This window comes from Hyla sarda, chromosome 6 (assembly GCF_029499605.1).
Source record: "Hyla sarda isolate aHylSar1 chromosome 6, aHylSar1.hap1, whole genome shotgun sequence".
NCBI classification, from domain to species: Eukaryota; Metazoa; Chordata; class Amphibia; order Anura; family Hylidae; genus Hyla; species Hyla sarda.
In genome coordinates, this window is record NC_079194.1 from 63,076,652 (window position 1) to 63,097,317 (window position 20,666).

Here is a 20,666-nt window from a genome sequence, read left to right on the forward strand (position 1 = left end):
GGGGGGGATATGAAGAGCCCCATTGGTTTAGGGAGATTTTTATTTAATTTTTTTTCAGGCTGTGCTGCATAGCAAGAAATAATTCAAATTAGATCTCACAAGAGAAAAAACAGAATTGACTCAAACATGGAGACCCCCATTTCTGGACATATGAGAAACCACCACAGCATAAAACAGCATTATAGGGAAATAAAGCTAAAATATGTTTCGAATAATTTCTTGTTTAAAGATTTTCATTGCTTTTCCAAACATATATAATATTATTTGCGTACTTTTTCAGATAAATCATCAGTGTCATGTAAGAATAATTTAAAACCTTAAAAGCAATAGGGGAAGCGGGAAATTGAGATCTCTTGCCATATGATGCCTCATAGGAGTTTGTCTAGAGGTCATATATGTGTCTTATAGGTTAATTTGCTGTGATATGTATCTCATGATTTGCAGTCATTTTTGCTTTGTATCAAAGCACAAGGTTTGTCGCCCTCAGTTAAGTCTCCCTCTTTGTATTTTCTGTATGTGTTCCTGTTTCTAGGAAACCCTTTATGTTGTGGTTTCCTTGGAGAGTAGACATTTGTATGGAGCTGTAGTGACAGTCTTTAAGCCCGATAGACTGTCTTGTTTTCTCCCATTTCTTGGGCTATGGTTTTCCAAGATGGGTCATAATTTTTCCACTTATGAAGGTCATTTCTCCTTGCTGTCTTTTAAATAAAAATATTGCAGGCAATATGATATACCGGTATATATTATATAATATATATATATATATATATATATATATATATATTATATATATATATATAAAATCAATTTATTTTATTTTTTTATTTTATTTTTTTTTATCATGTTTATTACATGTTTTTGTTTTTGATTTCCTTTTTTCTTACCCCTGTACAATTTCTAATTTTGCTTTGGACGCAATTGTGGGATGGCGGCACTGTAATTTGCGCTGCTATCTGACAGGCCAGGTCACTGTTGTTTGATCTGACTACCATATTAAATCTCATACCCAGACACCACATAATCCGCTGTTTAGCCCTTTACTCAAACTTTCTGCCCAGCTAATGTTCATTCTGTTGGAATAAGCTTACACCAGATATCCAATTCTTTCCCGTAGTAATGTGCCTCAGGGCACTCCTATTAAAATGCTTCATTTCTAGTTAGGAAATTGAATGTCGTGCCGTATTATATATGGATTTTCTTCCACGCATTGTCCGAGAGCGCAATTGAAATGTACAAAAACCCTAAGCAGTATTTTGGTCAGTATTCTACTATGGTATTTGTAAGCCGAAAACCAGAGGCTGAATCTACCGGCAGAAAAAACTTCTTCAATGGGAAGATTTCCAACTCAACTGGATTTTTGTTTTAGCTTACAAATACTGATCTAAAATACTGACCAAAATATAGCCTTGTGAAAGTGACTATTCAAAAAATTTTTATTTTAATAAATTCAAAAATGTTAACATGTCATGAAAACATGTAAAATGTTTGTATCGGTCATGGTCTGTGCTGAGACCCCCACAGATCGCCATATATATATATATATATATATATATATATATATATATATATATATATTACTCCTTGGCTCGACAGTCAATGGATTCATCATTTGCAGCATGACTGACTGAGCAGCGACCCATGGAGTTTTTATTTTTTTCTATGATGCCAGTGACTCTTTTATAGCACATCTGTCAGACACTTGAGCTCCTAATATGATCTAGATCTAAGTGACTGTTTGGGATGCTGGATTCTTGCCTGCTACTTCCCCACCCTGCCCTACTTTGATTGGCATGCATGGCTCAGTGCTGGAAGATGAGCCCTGTATATCAATCAAGGCAGGGTGGTGGAGGGAGAAGGCCTGCATCCAGCATGTTACAAAGCCTCTTTGACCATGTTCTCTAAATGGAATCTGTTAGCTCCAGATTATGCTCAAAGGGGTTGTCCTGGGATTTTAGAAGGTAATACTTGCCATACTATAACCCCTGCTTTCCTCTTTTGGGTCCACACAGACGTGACCTTGTAGCTTTCACTGTACCTGAAGAGCGTGTGCTGTGTTTCCAGGCATGTACTAAGTTGCGATTGCTGCATGTAGGTGAAACCAGGGGGTTTCCTCAGCATCGTGAAGCCACTGCATGATCTTGCAACATGGTATGTTCCCCAGCAACACATCCACCAACCTCAACAGGAGGAAGCTTTCTGGCCATGTTGACAAAGACCCAGAAGTGGGGGACCATTGGGGAGAATGTTTTCTTCATATGGGCACAAATCCAGGCTGATCACCAGGACTTCATAGGTGCTTTCAATGCTTTTAGTTAAACTGCTCTGACCTGCCATCAGGCTTTTCTTTGCATTATCTACAGAAAATAAGGGCTGTAGAGTCCTTCAGACTCCTCCATTTTTCCACCAAATCTATTTTTTTCCATATATTGCTAATGTAATAACTGACTTAACGTAGTAACATAAAACATCAAGTATAAGTAAAAAATGACACTGAGATTGACTTAATTACTAATGTCTATAGTGGTCTTATGACTGTTGCGATCTGCCATGTTATTTTAGCTGGCATCTGATAATCTTTACCTTCTTACGTGTGTGTATTCCCATTATGCTTTAAGGAAATGAGTTAGAGACTGAGGGAACAGCATACACAAGACTAAAAGTAATAAAAAAGGGGCTGAACATAGAGGAAGACCCTTATCAGTACGGTATCTGCTTATTGTTGCCTTATAGAGAAACTCAAAGGGATTTGTTTCACTAGACAACCTGTATAAGCAATCAGTTGAAAGAAAAATGGAGGGCAAACAAGCAGGCCGCTTGACTTTTATTCAGATTAAAAACAAAGGATATCCATATCCATAAAACACAGAAGGAAAGGCAACCGACGCGTCGGTTGCCTTTCCTTCTGTGTTTTATGGATATGGATATCCTTTGTTTTTAATCTGATGGAATAAAAGTCAAGTTTTACCTACTTTTCTCAGTACATACGTGGAGCGGCTGTAGGCCCATGCTTGTTTGCCCTCCCTTTTTCTTCCATTGGATTCCGGGACCCGGCCCGCTGTTTGCCTACCCTGCTCTCCGCACCCTATGGAACTTCTGTCTATCCAGTACTGCACAGTGGGGAGCTGAAATAGTCTTTTCCTCCTTTTTACTCGATAAGCAATCGGTCTATGAAGGGTTATACAATGATCTTAAAGGGCATTGCTACATGGCTTTTCTGCCATAAGATGTTGGAGACGGACACATGTTGCCTTTGGTTACAATCTTGTACAAAGTTTATGGGCACTTGAGTTGTTTTCATTGTAGATGGTGTTTGTGTCTTGTGCCAGGTTCTGCATGTGCCTCTGGTGTGTTACTTCCATGGAAATGTGTTCTTGTTAGCTGAGTGATGTGGGCAGAGGAATTCGGACGAGTGGGGAGGGAGAGATCATAAAGTTTTGCCATTGTGTCTCTCCAGGGAGCTGCAGTATTGTTCTCTGAAAACATCAGGGTATCATGGCGAATGGATCATATCAGACGTAGTAGAATATAAGGATCGACAGAAATTGTAAAGCGGGCGCTTTAGATCAATAAACTGCAGCGGCTTTTGCCGGGCCAGAGACCGCCGCTGCCCGCTTCTCTCCCCCTGCCTGTCCTGGGGTCCTGAGTCTAACCACCACAGTTGCCCTATCGCCTTCACCCCCCCCCCCCTCCGTCCTCTGCCCACATACCGCCGCTGCCCCCCCCATCCTCTGCCCACATACCGCCACCGCCCCATCGCCTCCCCCCCATCCCCAGTGTTATAATTACCTGTTCCCGGGGGTCTGCGATACTTCTGGCTTTGTCGGCGTCCTGCAATGTCACTGTGCGCACTGACGGGGACGTCACTTTGGGAACGTCGCTCGTCACTGCGCAGCGCACAGCAACAGCGCAGGAACCAGAAGGTTTGCGGACCCCGGGAACAGGTAATTATAACATCGCGGATGGGGGGAGGCGATGGGGCAGCGGCGGTATGTGGGCAGAGGATGGGGGAGGCAATGGGGCAGCGGCGCTGTATTTGGGCAGAGGATGGGGGGAGGCAATGGGGCAGCGGTGGCGACGGTCGTCTCTGGCCGGATGGCGGGGCATTATCAGCATATTGGCAAGGTAATGCCGATACCGATAATGTCCAAAATCGTGATTATCGGCCGATAATATCAGCCAAACCGATCATCGGTTGATCCCTAGTAGAATCTTCACCTGAAGGCCATCTTCTATCTGGCCCTATAGTGCTTGGCCTCAGACATTGGCAAGAACAAGATGGTTGTAGGCAACTGAAAAGTTGCTCTTGGTTTTAAGAGTCACAACCTGCGACGTTAACAGTATATAAATTCTTTTGTAGAGTCCATGCTATATCTTATGGCTTAACTGTTTGAAAGAAGAGAAGATCACAGGCGATCTTGTTACCTATGTTTTGTCTTTGTTCTACACAATGTGATGCCCAGATGGTGTAGAGAACATATATCCATTACTCACCTGACCAGGACTCTCTTCCCCCTATTATTGTATTTTGCCTACATTATACTATGGTGACACACGTTGCTTATAGAAATAAACGTTCTCTTAGGCTTCAGAATTTCTAGTTAAACATGTGGATGTTGGTTTCATCTGGACATTTTATTATCCTATGATTAGAATTTATATTGCCCTTTTATTATTTTAAAGCTTCAGCATTTCATATATTTGATGGGGAAAATAGTTCTGGATGTAGCACTGAGACACCTTGGTCATACCTGGCTTGCCCTGTTAAATATGAATTGTGTCTATTATGATATAGATCTCTGTTACATAAGATTTTAAAGCTGGACCTTTCAGCAGCGAACATTTGTACATTTTGGGATAGGTTCCCATGAGCCATGGGCTCTGATCAGGGTCTCCGTCATAGAATCCTGCAAAATGATGTACATGAGTAGAAAACCTGACAGACCCCATTAGTCAGTGAGGTCTGTCGAGACATTTGTGTCTTGCCCTGAAGAGGGTCTCCAGTGCAGATGTGAACGTAGCTTTAAATGAATAGTTTATGTGGACTTTTTATCCACGGTTCTCCTCATGAGGCATTCATTGCAATAAATTCTTGAAGGTCCAACTTGACCTCAAGGCTAGAGATGAGCGAACTTACAGTAAATTCGATTCGTCACGAACTTCTCGGCTCGGCAGTTGATGACTTATCCTGCGTAAATTAGTTCAGCCTTCAGGTGCTCCGGTGGGCTGGAAAAGGTGGATACATTCCTAGGAAATAGTCTCCTAGGACTGTATCCTCCTTTTCCAGCCCACCGGAGCACCTGAATGCTGAACTAATTTACGCAGGAAAAGTCATCAATTGCCGAGACCAAGAAGTTTGTGACGAATCGAATTTACTGTAAATTCGCTCATCTCTACTCAAGGCCCAAGTAATCTGAGATGCCAGACATCGACAGTCTGTAAGTGTTTAAACCATTACACACATTAGACATGTCAGCTGAGCCCTCTGATTTTAGTGGGACTGGCCAAGCATCCAATGGACATGGGGGGGCCTTCAGAATCTTTCCTGACAGATGATGTTTGGGTGAAGTGGATTGGGATTGTTGGATTTCAACTGCTTTTGGGAAGCTGAGACTGATAAATTTGGCAGCAGCTTACCCCCCCCCCCCCCTTTCCCATTAAGAACATGTGAACGCCCAACCGAGAATTGATGTAAATGAAGGGGTCGGGAGAGATGGCTGTGGACCAAATGAGCATCCAGCCGACAGCCATTGTATGTGTATGGTCAGCTTTAGGCAGTTTACCCCAGCACTCTAGAATGTTATAGCTCGCAGAGGTAGAGCAGCAATGTCTTTCCCTATCTCTTGCTGCCTCATTAAGGATTTTTTATAATTTTAGTTCAGATGAAAAATCTTGTCGTCATCTTTAAAATCTTTATTTATATATATATATATACATATATATAAATATATATAGTGTGTGTGTGTGTGTGTGTGTGTATATATAATCTATTTATTTATTTTGCTTGTGCTTAACTTCCATGCCAATGTCTGCATGGCGTGCCTTTTTATTTTTAACACTTTTTATTTTTTGCATCTAGGTCATCTAGGTAATGTGGTGTTCCCTTTACAGCCTATATGGCACTGGTTGGGATGCCTAGGACTAGGATCCAGCTTGTTGCATCCAGTGTTCCCATCTGGGATTGCTTCAGTTCTCCAGACATATGTCAACCCAGACATAGTTAAATAGTTGTCTTCACTGTATCTAAATCTGCTGCTGGAGGAAAAAGCGTTAACTCAATTGTTATGTTTTACTGTTTTATTATAGGTTAAAAGATGGAGCTCAGAGTGGGAAATAAGTACAGACTGGGCAGGAAGATCGGAAGCGGCTCCTTTGGAGACATCTATTTAGGTACGTTGGCATGTACTGGGGTTTAACTGTGCTGAAAAGTAGATGATATGAAAGAAATGGGAAATGGTGTTTATTTGCATGTCTTTGATTATTTTATTTTCCTTGTTTATCTTCAACCCAAATCCAATGTGCACGATCCTTTTTCCTTCAGGGACATGAGGGTTTATTTTCCTCTCCCTATTGAAAATAAGATGTGTACTCCAGGCTTGATATATTGGGGATATATTGGGGGGGGGGGGGGGGGGGGTCAGAAGAGTGTGCTTTTGTACATACAGCCATCTCTTCTGGCTCTCCAGTAGACAGATTAGCCAAGCATGTACGTTTATAGTTGGGAGACATCTCTGGTATTACTCCTCTCCTGAGGATAAAAGTAATGGTTGATATCTATAGTTTGCTCCCGTTAGGAGAAATTTGAGGTTGGTGACATAATTTTACTTACTGCTCCAAAGTCTTTTTTAGTGCATGTCCTAGCCTGTACTATCATGATGATGTGTATGCTGATGTATTTTGTTTCCTGGCACTTTTTAGCATCTAAACTATGGTGGAATGACCAATGAACTGTGAAATGTGTTTGCACCCCGTACACATTAGAGAAAAGTCAACCAGACCAGATGACTATGTAATATCCTTAGCAGATAGGGTTAAACCGGGACCACTTGTCTGGTTACCGTCTACACTGCTTGAGTATTGTGCGCAGGTGCTCAATAAGTCAAAAAGGATATAGAAAAGAAGCTAAGCACTCACCGTTCCTGAAGATATCTTTTATTTTTGCTTCAAGGAACATCAGACACGCATAACAGGTGTATGTGTGGGGGCGGGGGAGGGGTTACGTGCTTGACAGCAGGGTACTTCTGGGACAGCTGTTTTGTGCTGAAGCACTTGCTCTAGCTGGTATAGCTTAGATGAAGTGCGTCAGCATGAAACAGCTGTCCCAGAATGCCCCTGCAATCAAGATCGTACCCCTTGCCACAAACCTGTTATGAGCGTCTGATGTTCCTTGACACAAGAATAAGAGCTCTTCAGGAACGGTGAGTGCTTGCCTTCTTTTCTACGTGGAATATATATCCTTTTTGTCTTATTGAGCACCCTGTTAAGCAATAGCGCGCAGGACGTGGCTTCCTGACCTGCGCTCAATACTCGAGCAGTGTAGACTGTAACCTGACAAGTGCTAAAGATATTACATAGTCATCTGGTCTAGTTGACTCTTAATGTGTACGGTGAGTGCTTGCCTTGTTTTCTATGTGGAATATGACACTGTAATATGTACGGGGGCCTTCCAATAGATAATGTCTGGGGGAAAGGATCATCAGGTATGCTACATTTCAGTGCCCAATTCTTTTGTGCTCCCTAGATGTAAGCCAAGCCAGACTTTCTTTCTTTCTTTCTATGTGTAAGCTGTGGATGTATAATGTGAGAATCTGGAGAAATAGCTGTCAGCTGAGCAAGCGTATATCTGATGGTTACTGAAAGTGTAAGGCCCCATTTACCAGGATTAACGGAGTATTCATATGTATGGGGGAATTAGGATAAATATCTATTGGCCAAATAAACATGAACAGCCATTGAAAGCAAATGGCCACCTTAATAAACACCATTTCTTAAAGGATCCATCAATTTTTGTAGGTAACCTTTAGCATACCCGCAACTTTAGTGGTGACCATGAACAGCTCTAGCATTAGGTTATGGCATGTCGGTGGTTAATGTTGGCTTTGTAACACTGACCTGTATTACATGTACGGATGTTATTTTGGCTCAGACAACCAGGGTCAGTGTTTCTATTTCTGGGTGTTCTTGGGGAACATCTGCTGACCGCCTTCCATTCCTGGGTACTGGAAGTTTTCTATGTCTGAAAACACTGTCGCTGTCCTGCCCCCCACCTCCTAAGAGAACAGTCATGAGGGGTTATGGGAGTCCCTTGGGATTACTCCTTGTGCAGACATTGGACTTAAAGTATTGGCTGCTGAACAGGGACAAGCAATGCAAAGACGGCTCAGACCTGACATAATCTGGTACTTGGCTCATCCTTTCCTACGTAACTGCGAACCCTGCTTGGCTTAGTACAGACTGTTCATTACATTCTTAGAAACACTGTTAACACAAGATAAGGCCTCCCCGCACCAGACTGTCGTTTTTAGTTTTCTTAAACCTGAAGATCATGCCTTAAATTGTCTAGTGTACAGTAAGCTGTTTGTATAACTTGACTGCAGAAGTGCGTGTCTTTTCTTTACACTGCCATTTCTGGACTCCCATATAGTTCTGCAAAGATCTATATCGGTATGTATGATGTATGTATTACATGCCAATTGTTTTATGGTGTTCATGCCACCTAGCTGATGATATAGATTTGCATGTGGTATTTGTACTTTTTTTTTTTTTTTTCCTCCCCCCTCCATTCGGCCACCATAGTTTAGATTGGTGTTTTATTTTACCAGTTTAATCCTGAGACTGATGTAACAGATTAGATATCTAATTCTATATAGGACTTTTTTTGCTTTGTTTTATGCTCGGGGTATTCACCCTTGTAGAAAAGTGACTTTTCATGGATTATCCATTGATTTACTCTATAATAGTGTAAGACCCCACTATTGTTTGTAACTGTTTAGTAGTTACACTTGTGTCGGTTAGGGTCTTGTCTTTAAAGGAGAATTCCACGCAAAACTATGGGGATAAGTAGCCCCCCCCCCCCCCCCCCCCCCCGCAATCTCCAGAACAGGACCTTGCACTCAGTGAGGAGCAGGTGCGGTAGACTGCACATGCTCCATTCATTTCTATGTGAGCGGCGGAGAGACCCAAGCACAGCACTCGGGCATCATCAGCACTCCCATAGAAATTAATGGATCGTGTGCCGTCTACCAGTAGATGACACACGCTCCTCACTGAGAAAGTTGGGGTCCCGTTCCGGAGATCGCAGGGGGTCCCACGTGGTCGGCAAGGCTATGGCCAGCCAGAAAGTTCCCATATGGCATTTGCTACAGGGATAATGTAGTATTACATGGCAGCCATTCTGAAAGTGGCTAAAGTCTGTTTAGTGGATAGAGAACGCGACCCCTTCGCCACACACAATCCCAGTGTAAAGCGGCTGGTTGTGAGGCAGGTGGAGGGAGCGGAACGTGTACTATGTGGGGACCGAGCCACCTAGTAAGAAGGGGAGCAGGGTGGTTCACCTCACCATGCTAATGCCCTTTGTGGGTGGGAAATATGTATAGCTGGAATACCACTTTAACTAAGAAGACCTAAAATATTATGCAATCTCTCAATTTAGCAGTGCATATTTTTTCTTTTTGTCAACACTTTATTATTGTGGAAAATAAATATGACTGACGAAGAACCCTAATATTGAATTGCATTTAAGGAAAGCAGAAAGTCCTTACACATTTAAAATTAAATAAATATAATAAATATGTGTGTGTGTGTGTATGTATGTATGTGTATGTATGTGTATATATATTATTATTTTTTTTTTTTATTAGGGATCGACCGATATCTATTTTTTTTAGGACCAATACCGATAATATGCGACCTTTCAGGCCGATAACTTATACCGATATTCCGGTATAAGTTATCGGCTATTTCACACAACCTACAGCCCTGGCCCCACAGATCAATGACTTAAAGCAGGGCCAGAGACCGCCGCCGCCCGCTTCTCTCCCCCTGCCTGTCCTGGGGTCCTCCCTAGTCCAACCACCACCGCCGCTGCCCCATTGCCTCCCCCATCCCCGGTGTTCTAATTACCTGTTCGAGGGGTCTGCGCTACTTCTGGCTCCGGCGGCGTCCTGCGCTGTCACTGTGTGCACTGACAGTGAAGTCGCGTTGAGGACATCACACGTCATTGCGCTGCGCATCGCACAGCAATAGTGCAGGACGTTGCAGGAGCCAGAAGTAGCGCGGACCCCGAGCCCCAGGAACAGGTAATTATAAAATTGGGGATGGGGGAGGCAATGGGGCGGCGGTGGTCTCTGGCCGGGTGGCGGGGCATTATCAGCATATCGCCAAGGTAATTGCCGATAACAATAATGTCCAAAATCGTGAATAACGGCCGATAATATCGGCCAAACTGATAATCGGTCGATATAATATATAATACACACATCTATACATACACACACACACATACAGCAGCACACTGCTAGCACAAAGATACAGATAAAACATGAAATGCTATACTGCTACAATGAAAAATTGAGGTGCTTTGCTCACCATTTGGCCAAATAGTTTGGACCATCCCACCGCTATAAGGTGACCTCATTGGGACGGACCCTACACTGTGAATGTGCCTCTGTGCAATCAGTTACCAGGCTTGCAAGGTCTGGAACATCCAGCACCTTATAAGATGGGTGGGGTGCAAGAACCGACATGGAGGTAGCCACTCCCCCATATGTATAACACAAAAAGATATATATATTAAAGAGAATGCTAAGAGCTGCAGACACCATTGGATGCAAACAGTGTTGCAAAACTACAACTCAGAGCATGTCCGGGTATGCTGAGAGTTGTAGTTTTGCAACAGCTGGAGACGCACACTGTTTTGGAAGTCACTGTTGGATTATACATGCAAACTGTATCTTTCCTGGAGAGGATGGTGGTTGCCACTCGTATAAAATCACCTTTTTATTTTTTAACCATGTGTCGAGGAGCCATGGCCAAGATGCTCAAGTGTGCTGCCTTTTCTAGTGTGTGTGTGTGTGTGTGTGTGTATGTGTATGTAAAATATATATATTTATATTTATACATTTATATATACACACACACACACAATGTGATGAATCTCTCTTGCAGACGGGTGTGGTTGCAGTATAGAGGCACGGAAACAGGACTTTTCAACTCCAAGTGCAGTGTTTTATTCACACTTTGGCAAACAGTCTTTAAATGCAGAACAAAGAAAAAAGTAACAAAAGTTCACCTGTATTCTTTAGGTGTTTGTTCACACCTGAGTCAATGCCATGCAGCATCAAGAAAGTCTTTTCCAGGCAGACTGCTGACCATCTTCCAAACTCTCAGGGAAGAAGTCCACACTCAGCCCTCCCTGGCGGTGTGAGCTGCAACTAGCAAATCCCCCCTCAGCTGGTGGAGCAGGCTGCCTTTAAGGTCAACAAAAGTCGTCCTGGATTGTGGGGAATGGCCCACCCAACACTTGACCATTCCCAGTAAGAGCCGTCCTAGATTGGCTTTCCAGTCATACTATAGCAACAGTGTCAGTCTGCATCGTAGCACAGACACTGAATAAATACCGGCTCTTATTTCACCAAGGCCAGGAGCCTTGATGACACATACCACCCATCAACCACAATGCCCTTCACCTTCTCACAACATATACACATATATGTGGTGTCTGGGGTGTTGCAATGATATTACAGGGTCTGGTGGTGTGAACCCTTACTTGTCGTGATGCCAGGGTGAGGTTTGCTTAGTATTAGAGGTCCTGCCATCAACCGGCCCACAAACGCCAGGGATAATAAACGGAATGTCCACAGCAGATTTTATGAGAGAACTGGAAACTTTTACTTGAACTTTTATGCAAACAGTCTTTACAAGTATACAGTGTCTCACGAGGTAACCAGGATGCAGGTTCCTCACAGGCTTTGCTGGGACTTGTCGTTTTTAGCTTTAAGCAGGCCACTGTGCTACTAATTATAAGATTTGAGTGGAATAGTAGTCACACAGGATTTGTAGTTTGAGCTTTATAACTCACGGTTTTAGTGGCTGCTGGTTCTTCAGGCTTTGGCCTAGTTGCAATTGTCCTTGAATTGGTATGGCTGAAGTGTACAGGATGATGAGCAGGAAACGAGAGAGAAGAGCAAGAGAGAAAATTTAGTGACTACAGCCCCTTATATATCGGGGGGGCTGGACTAATCCCATTGGCTTCAAAGCCTGTAAGTCCTGAACCCAGAGAACTCGTGGTAATGTCATGTGATGTACCCAATGACCCAGGAAGGTCCTAAATATCTATACAACCATTATAACATATCACATGACCTAGGAAGGTCCTTTACATTTAGATTACCTCTATATACATTAAATAATATACAATAACAGATTTATGTGAGGCGAACAAGGCGTAAGACCTGCAGGAGAGCCCTGTGGAAATAGAGGGACTCTAGCTGAGGGGACTTTAGACGGGGACAGGACAAGGTCCTGTACCTGGACACCATATATACACACATATATACAAAACACATACACTATATAAAAAAAATGTGTGTTTTTAGAGCGGATTGTGTGCATTGGCTAAGCACCCTTTTTGGATTTGGTCCTCCCTTCCAAAGATACGCTCGGCCTGTTTGCATGTTTATTCAATGTGGGAGAGGCCGACGAACTGCTGCCAGACACTTCAGCCAGTATTTCCCAGTACAAAAAAAATATAATAATTTATTATGGTATGTTGCAATCTAACATGCCCGATCTTTGACAGGGGGGACAGATGCAATATCCTCCTGTATATTAGATTGGTGGATTCTACTGACATTAATGTTCACGGACAGCATAAAGTGTACCTCCGGGGGTACTCTTCCACCCGAACTGACATCTGATGTGAGACACAAATGAGCGCTGGTCAGTATAGTTCCCAAGACAACCGTATGACGCCAGGCGAGTGTCTTCCAGAGGTCCAGTTATATAGAACGGTATCCGAGGAGGTGCACTTCAAGAATAGCTTCACTGACAGAGCTTTATATGTATGATGTATACATGTATACAGCATTCAATCAGCTTGGTACATGTAACCACTTTCACTCATGCATGGCCTGACTCTGTAAGAGGAAGGATATCCCTAGTATTCCCCAGAGCTTGTGATCCGTTCATGTGCTGATTTGCTGCGCTACAGCAGAGGGAAAACAGGATGTTTCTTGCCATTTTAGAGGGAGAGGAAAGGGGAGACAGCTGCGGTGTAAGGGGTGCTGGCCGGGGGCTCTGCAGCTGCTCATAAAGCCATGTTAGATCTCAGATTCATGGGACGTGTGCTCAGCAATGGGTTAAATTGCGCTGCCCATAGTCTGTAAGGGAGCAGAGGAGGATGGAGACATGACTAGGTTTGTGTACACCGAACATGGTTGGAGGTTCCCCCCCCCCATCCCCGGCTGTAGGCTCCTGCTGTGTCTACCCCCATCTGCTGGGCTGGGCCCAGAGCTTCTGGTTTATCTCTGATTAGACATGCAAAGCAGTATCGCCAAGGGCTTGTAGGAAATCCAGCGTAGGGACTTCTGCTTATTTGCTTATATATTTGCCTAATTCGAGGGCCCCGTTTTATTAGAGATGAATCAAGCTGTGTTTTTCTTACATTGTCACGACGGCTACGATCAGATAGAATGTCACCACAATAATCTGCTTTAGTTATAGCTTAGTGTTCGCAGATCCAGACATTTTCCTTTAATCATACTGGCTCCTCCATTTGGACGTACGCCGTTTTTCCTTTTCTGATTCATTCTTAGCTATGTTAAACATGTCGGATTAGCTAGTAGTTTATGTAGTTACGGCCAAGTGATTCAGTGACACGTCGCATGACTCTGCTTGTTGTTTAAGGGACACAATCTGCGTGAAGACACAGAACGTCGCTCCTAAGAAACTGTGTTGCGTATAATAGAAATACATTCTGGGAAAACATCAAGAGGATACAGATCTGTAAATAAGGCTGTGTTCACATCATGCTAAGTGTGTACCCAAAGAAAGCTTTCAGGTTAGCATACAATTTAATCGTATCCATAGGGCTCCATTACCCAATGACGGCCCAACAAGCCTGTGTGTGACCGCTGGGAGATGGGTATAAGATGCCACTGTATAGCATCTGCCAGTGGCCTCCACCGAACACACATCCAGGGTGGGTGCAGCTCAACGACTAACTCTTTGGGGTGCAGCGGACCGAGGTTAACTGCCGGGCACTTATTCCCTAAGTACCAGGTAAATTGAATAAAAAATGGAAGAAAAAGTGCAGTCCTGGGCATATCTGTGTGTGATCAGGGTGGATGGATAGGAACATTGGGGGGGGGGGGGTAATTAGGAGAGGGGGATAGTGTGTGGGGAATGAGAAAATTGATCAGACTCCAGTAAAGTGAAAACTAAATAATTTATTTAAATTAATGTTTGTGGTGAACAATTGTGGGGAGGTTCACTGGGCCCTAGTGACCACCCACCTAGTCACCTGTTACAAATAAAAGCAAAAGTACACGACATGCAAAAATCTCCCCCAATGCTGCCAAAAGTATGGTTGTCACCAATAAACCATACAGTCGATGTTGGGCAGGCATAAAATATCTTCTGAGCGCTGTGCTCCCTGAAAACAAGAAGGCAATATCACTCCTGTATAGAGGTAAGTTCTCCTGAACGCTGTGTGCTCCCTGAAAACAAGAAGGCAATATCACTCCTGTATAGAGGTAAGTTCTCCTGAACGCTGTGTGCTCCCTGAAAACAAGAAGGCAATATCACTCCTGTATAGAGGTAAGTTCTCCTGAGCGCTGTGTGCTCCCTGAAAACAAGAAGGCAATATCACTCCTGTATAGAGGTAAGTTCTCCTGAGCGCTGTGTGCTCCCTGAAAACAAGAAGGCAATATCACTCCTGTATAGAGGTAAGTTCTCCTGAGCGCTGTGTGCTCCCTGAAAACAAGAAGGCGATATCACTTCTGTATAGAGGTAAGTTCTCCTGAGCGCTCCATGTAAAGTGAATGCAGTTCCTGCTATGCAGATGATACGTTCTCCTGAGCGTTATTTGCTCCTTTAAAGTTGTATTCAATATCCGTTATACACAGGGTAAATCCTCCTAAGCGTTATGCGCCCCCTGCCAACATGGAATGAAGTCTGATTCCTGATTTGCAGCAGGATAAAAGGCAGGAAAGTAAAAGTTTTATGTAACTTATAGCATCAGTGGGGTAATATACACTGCTGGACTATGTCCGCTCACCCTGCTGTCTATCTTCTTTTGAGATCTGCAAGCTGTGGGGTACTGCTGCAGACTGTTCCCCACGTCGAGTTTTCACGCAGACGTTCTATTCCTCTGTTCGCACCGTCCTCCTCGTGCTTTAGAAGGTGCGCTCAGAGCGTTCTTGGTGTGCGGCTGTGATGGATGAGGTGAGGGGCACGCTGTAACAATGCAGATTGTGCCTTAGCGATGTTCTCAATTATGGAGGTTGCAGTCTAATTAGGGCTAGACGAGTTTCAGGAGGTCTCCTCCTTTCCTCAGTGGCTGAAGATGTAATGGGCATAACATCCTTTTATACTGTGGTCTGATCAGAGTGAGTGGAAAGTGGGATCAGATGATCAGGGTAGGGAAGGTCATTCGGAATGAATGGAAAAGGAATTGGAGGATCAGGACAGGACAGAAAAGATTGGAAAACAAGGTTGGGAATGTAGGACTGGGATAATGAATAAATTGTGACACATGAAAACAATGTAGCAAAATTATGGGAACTCAAAATCGTGTTACAAAATTGGGGGTAACTCTATGTAGTTCTGCTGAAAGTGCATATTTGTGTCAAACGATGTATTGGGAGGGGGGAGAGAATATTTATGTGCATCAATATGTATCAGTCACTCAAATGCAATAAAACAGCGTTTGGTAAAAGAGAACAAGAACTAAGATGCATAAAAATGAATATAAAAAAAGAGGATATATCTTATATAAAAGGATGAAGCTCAATAATGAAGATAAAAACAGATGAATAATATGAATAAAATGTAGTGATTATAAAAATAATGACCATAAAGCTGTATAAAATGAAATAAAAGGGTCAAATTATATAAAATGAATTAAAAGGGTAAACCTAAAAGCATGAGGTTGATGCATAGTAAAAAAGTGGGAGTCAGTGGGTACGTGAAGAGGTAAATCCAAGGTGGGTGAGTAACAAAAAAAAATGGGTGCTAGTCTGGTGCTCTGGTACCGGTACATAGATGACATTATTTTTATTTGGGAGGGAACAAAAGAGGAATTTCCTGACTTTATCTTTGCTGCTAATAATAACAATCTGAACCTTAACACCCAATATCAGCCAAGAAAAATTGGAATTTCTTGACTTACTAATTGAAACAAACCCAACACATTTAAGCTGCAGCAAATACCACAAGCCCACGTCCCGCAACAGCTACATATTATACAACAGCTGTCACCTCCCAAGTAGGACTGGGCGGTATGACCAAATGTGTGTATCACAGCATTTTTGTAACTTATGGCGGTTCCGTGGTATAGAACGGTATCCCCCCCCCCCCCCCCCCCCAAAAAAAAAAATTATCAGCCCAGCGCTGTGCTGTCCCCATCGGGGTAAATACTCACATGTCACCTACAAGTGCTGCCCTCCTCGCCCTCCCGTTTGTTGCGGCCGCCGGCGCTGAAACTCTATACTGTGCAGTATCCCTATGCCCGGGATGCAAATGGTAAACAAAATAAACTTTAACGCATGTTCCTACGTCGGCCTTACGCTGAGGATGGGAACGTCAGAGAGCCGTCAGCCTATCACCGGCCACAGCGATGTTCCGCCTCGGCCAGTGATAGGCTGAGCCCACTGTCATGTAAGAAGCCGGCCGAGGTGGAACATTGCTGCGGCCGGTGATAGGCTGATGGCTGTCTGACGTTCCATTCCCAAGGAAGCTGGTCCGGACCGACGGGGAAGGTGAGTTAAAGTTCATTTGGTTTACCATTTGCAGCCCGGGCATAGGGATCCAGCTATAGAGTGTCAGCGCCAGCAGACGCAACAAACATGAGGACGAGGAGGGCAGCGCTTGCGTGTGACGTGAGGATTTACCCCAATGGGGACAGCACAGCGCTGATAATTGGGGGGGGGGGGGGGGGGAGAAGCAGAACAGCGCTCATGGGTCACATATGATTAGTTCCCCGATGGGGACAGCACAGCGCTGGGCTGATAACTTATTCATTCCCGAGGGGGAGCGGCCAAACTGGTATTGCGGTATGGGGAGAAATTCATATTGTGCAGGACAAAAATTTTGGAATTCGGTACTCAACGTACCCATGGGACAATACGGAAGTTTGTGTAGAAACTGTACAGACATCACAAGATATGAAGAGGAAGCGACTGCCCTAACACAAATTCAAAGACAAAAATACCCAGAAGAGATTTTGAAAGTATCTCCTGAGAGAGCCAGGAATTTAGAGAGAGCCACCTTCTTCCAAGAAAGACCACAGAAAGCCACCAAAGAAGAAAGTGTTTGCAAACTGATCATTCCATTCACATAGAAAAATTGAAAAGATCATTAAGGGGAACTGGCACCTTTTACTTAACGACCTTAGGCCCTATGCTACCCAGCAAACCACCAATAGTCTACTCCAGGGCACCGAATTTAGGCATCAAAGTCGCACCCTCAATCAGAAACCCAACACCACTTAAAAAGACAGACCTGGCTAAAATGAAAAGTAATTTTCTGATGCGGAACATGCAGAAACTGTAAGGCCACCACATTCCCGAGAAAAAGCAAAAGTCGTAACCACAGCGAATGGCTTTAAATGGGAGATTTTATGACATGCAACAGTAAAGGGGTCATATATGTAATAGAATGGCCTTGTGGGAAACAATATATTGGCAGAACTAAAAGACAACTCAGAGATTAGCAGAATATCTTTATAATTCGTTGGCTGTCCGGGCATGCTGGGAGTTGTAGTTTTGCAATATCTGGAGGTCCGCAGGTTGAAGACCACTGGTATATCAGGTAATACTCATGTGTTCCCGCCGCTCCGGACCAGTCACCGCTGCCCTGGAAGTCGCTCCATCGCTGTCGCCACGTCCTTGTGGTGTCCCCGATGCTCTGGACGTCTTCTTCCCCGGGATCCACGCTCTGCGTCGCAGTCATCACGTCGCCGCTCCTATTGGATGACGTGACGGCGTGCACGAAGATATGATGATGTCGAAGGAGAGCGCCGGCCATGCAGGGGATCCCGGCACGGAGCAGACACCGAGTAGGCAGGGAAGGTCCCTCATGGTGTCCTGTAAGATGTTCGGGACGCCGCGATTTCACCGCGGCGGTCCCGAACAGCCCGACTGAGAAGCCGGGTTAGTGTCACTTTTGCTTCAGACGCGGCGGTCCGCTTTGATCGCCGCGTCTGAAGGGTTAATACAGGGCATCACCGCGATCGGTGATGTCCTGTATTAGCCGCGGGTCCTGGTTGTTGATGGCCGCAGGGACCGCCGCGATAGGGGTGTATTTGCCGTATAAGACGCGCCAACTTTCCCCCCCCAGTTTTGGGGAAGAAAAAGTGTGTCTTATATGGCGAAAAATACGGTATATTGCAATTTTGTCCTGCAACGCACCATTAAAGTTACTGTTCCTGTATCCACTTTGCGTGGTCTGGACTGTCATTCATTTGAGGAGAAGCGCCTGGCAGAGTCCAATTTTCGGATGCCTATCCATTTTATGCTCATGCTATACTGAAGTGACCCAGAGCCACTTGAGAAGAACGCCCCGTCCAGCTGACCTCAGTCTTAGTTGGTGCAATTCACGGTGTTACGCCCGCAGCGCAACAATCTCTGGTAAGCAGATTTTTAACCCATTGGGGGCATCCGCTTACCTAATAACTCTACACTGGGAGCGCACCTTTTGTTTTCTTTTTCTATTTCCACATATTAAATTTGACATCCAGTCTTTTAGTGGGCCCAACACCTGTGCCGCAGGTTGCCCGAGGAGATCCGCAGCCCACAGGACAGCCTTTGGTCCTGGGACACCACACACAACACCGTTCATATTGGCTTTTAGTCTGTGCTGCATTATGAAGCCATATTGTGCAACGTATTGCGGGTTCCATGTTTATTGGTCAAACACTATTGTTTCTGGACAGGAGGAAGGGAATCTTTCTTGCTGGGTCCTTCAGTTCGGAGTATTATTGAGAGTGCAGACCTTGACCTTTTCAAGGATTAAGTGAACCACTTGTGTAATGCATTTTTGTTCTTTCTTTCAGAAGGTGAGAGCTATTTGCGAAGATGTCTAAATGATCTTTATTGACTTGTTCCCTGAAATATGCTGCCAGATATACTGCGTTCTCGGTGGAAATAGGGCATTTAAAAAGAGACGCTACAGAATGCGGTGCGGGGCAAAGCACAGGTGGGGGAGGGGTTAACATGGTTCCTGAGTACACAAGGGTCCCATTGAACAGTAGAGGCAAAGTTTGCTTTAATTGTTGTCTATGTCCCTTTGATCTCTGGTTTACATTGGGACTAAATGGTAATTATCTCCTGTCTGGAAGGTATATAGGTGCCATCTCATTGGGGGTCTCTTTGAAGGAACATCTCCACTTGTTTATAGAAGCCTCTGTGTATATTTGGCCTTACAATAGTCTTTGCTAGGGAATTTTAAGGGATCTGCTCAGCTGGAGATCCCTAACTAAACTTTGTAATTTAGTTAGTATAAGCCTTGCTATTGATCCGCTTGCTCCAGAAAATAGAGAACATTAGAACAGGGACTATGACTAAGAACACACTGTCCAAAATGCGTCAGTCACTTTTTTTTCCTAAAATTAGAACAGTGGTCTTCAAACTATGGACCTCCAGATGTTGCAAATGTACAACTCCCGGCATGCCCGGACAGCCGTTGGCTGTCCGGGCATGCTGGGAGTTGTACTTTTGCAACATCTGGAGGTCCACGGTTTTACCCCTTAAGGACCAAGCCCATTTTAACCTTAAGGACCAGGCCAATTTTATTTTAGCGTTTTTCTTTTTTTCCTCCTCGCCTTCTAAAATCCATAACTCTTTTATATTTCCATCTACAGACCCATATAAGGGCTTGTTTTTTTTTAAATTAATTTTTATTTTTTTGGGAGGAAATTTTAATGAAAACCACAATTTTGCACATTTTGGAGGGTATCGTTTTCACGTGTTCTTTATTCTGTGGGTCAATACGATTAAAATGATACCCATGGCTAGATACTTTTATATTTTTGTACCGCTTAAAAAAAAAAAAAAAAAAATCTAAAACTTTTTGTACAAAATCAGTAATCTAAAATAGCCCTATTTTGACCACCTATAACCTTTTAATTTTTCCGTATATAGGGCTATATATGGGCTCATTTTTTGCGCCATCATCTGTACTTTTTATCAATACAACATTTGCATATATAAAACTTTTAGATCATTTTTTAAAATAAATTTTTAAAATAAAATGTGATTTTTTTTTATTTTTTTACGTTTACGCCATTGACCGTACGGGATCATTAACATTATATTTTGATAGTTCGTAAATTTACGCACGCAGCGAAAAATATACGCTTTTTGGGGTAAAATGGACAATTTTTATTTTTATTGGGGGGAGGGGATTTTTCACTATTTTTTTACTTTTTATTTTTACATTTTTTTCAACTT

At 43.6% G+C, this 20,666-nt stretch overlaps 1 protein-coding gene across 1 annotated transcript in view; it reads left to right on the top strand.

Annotated features, from left to right (window-relative positions):
• Positions 1–20,666, top strand: part of CSNK1E (casein kinase 1 epsilon) — a 72,220-nt gene that overhangs the window by 26,216 nt on the left and 25,338 nt on the right. The window contains exon 2 of the mRNA XM_056523937.1: positions 6,304–6,387. Coding sequence (XP_056379912.1) covers positions 6,312–6,387 — 76 coding nt within the window. The 5' untranslated portion in view covers positions 6,304–6,311. The remainder of the gene's footprint in view (positions 1–6,303; positions 6,388–20,666) is intronic.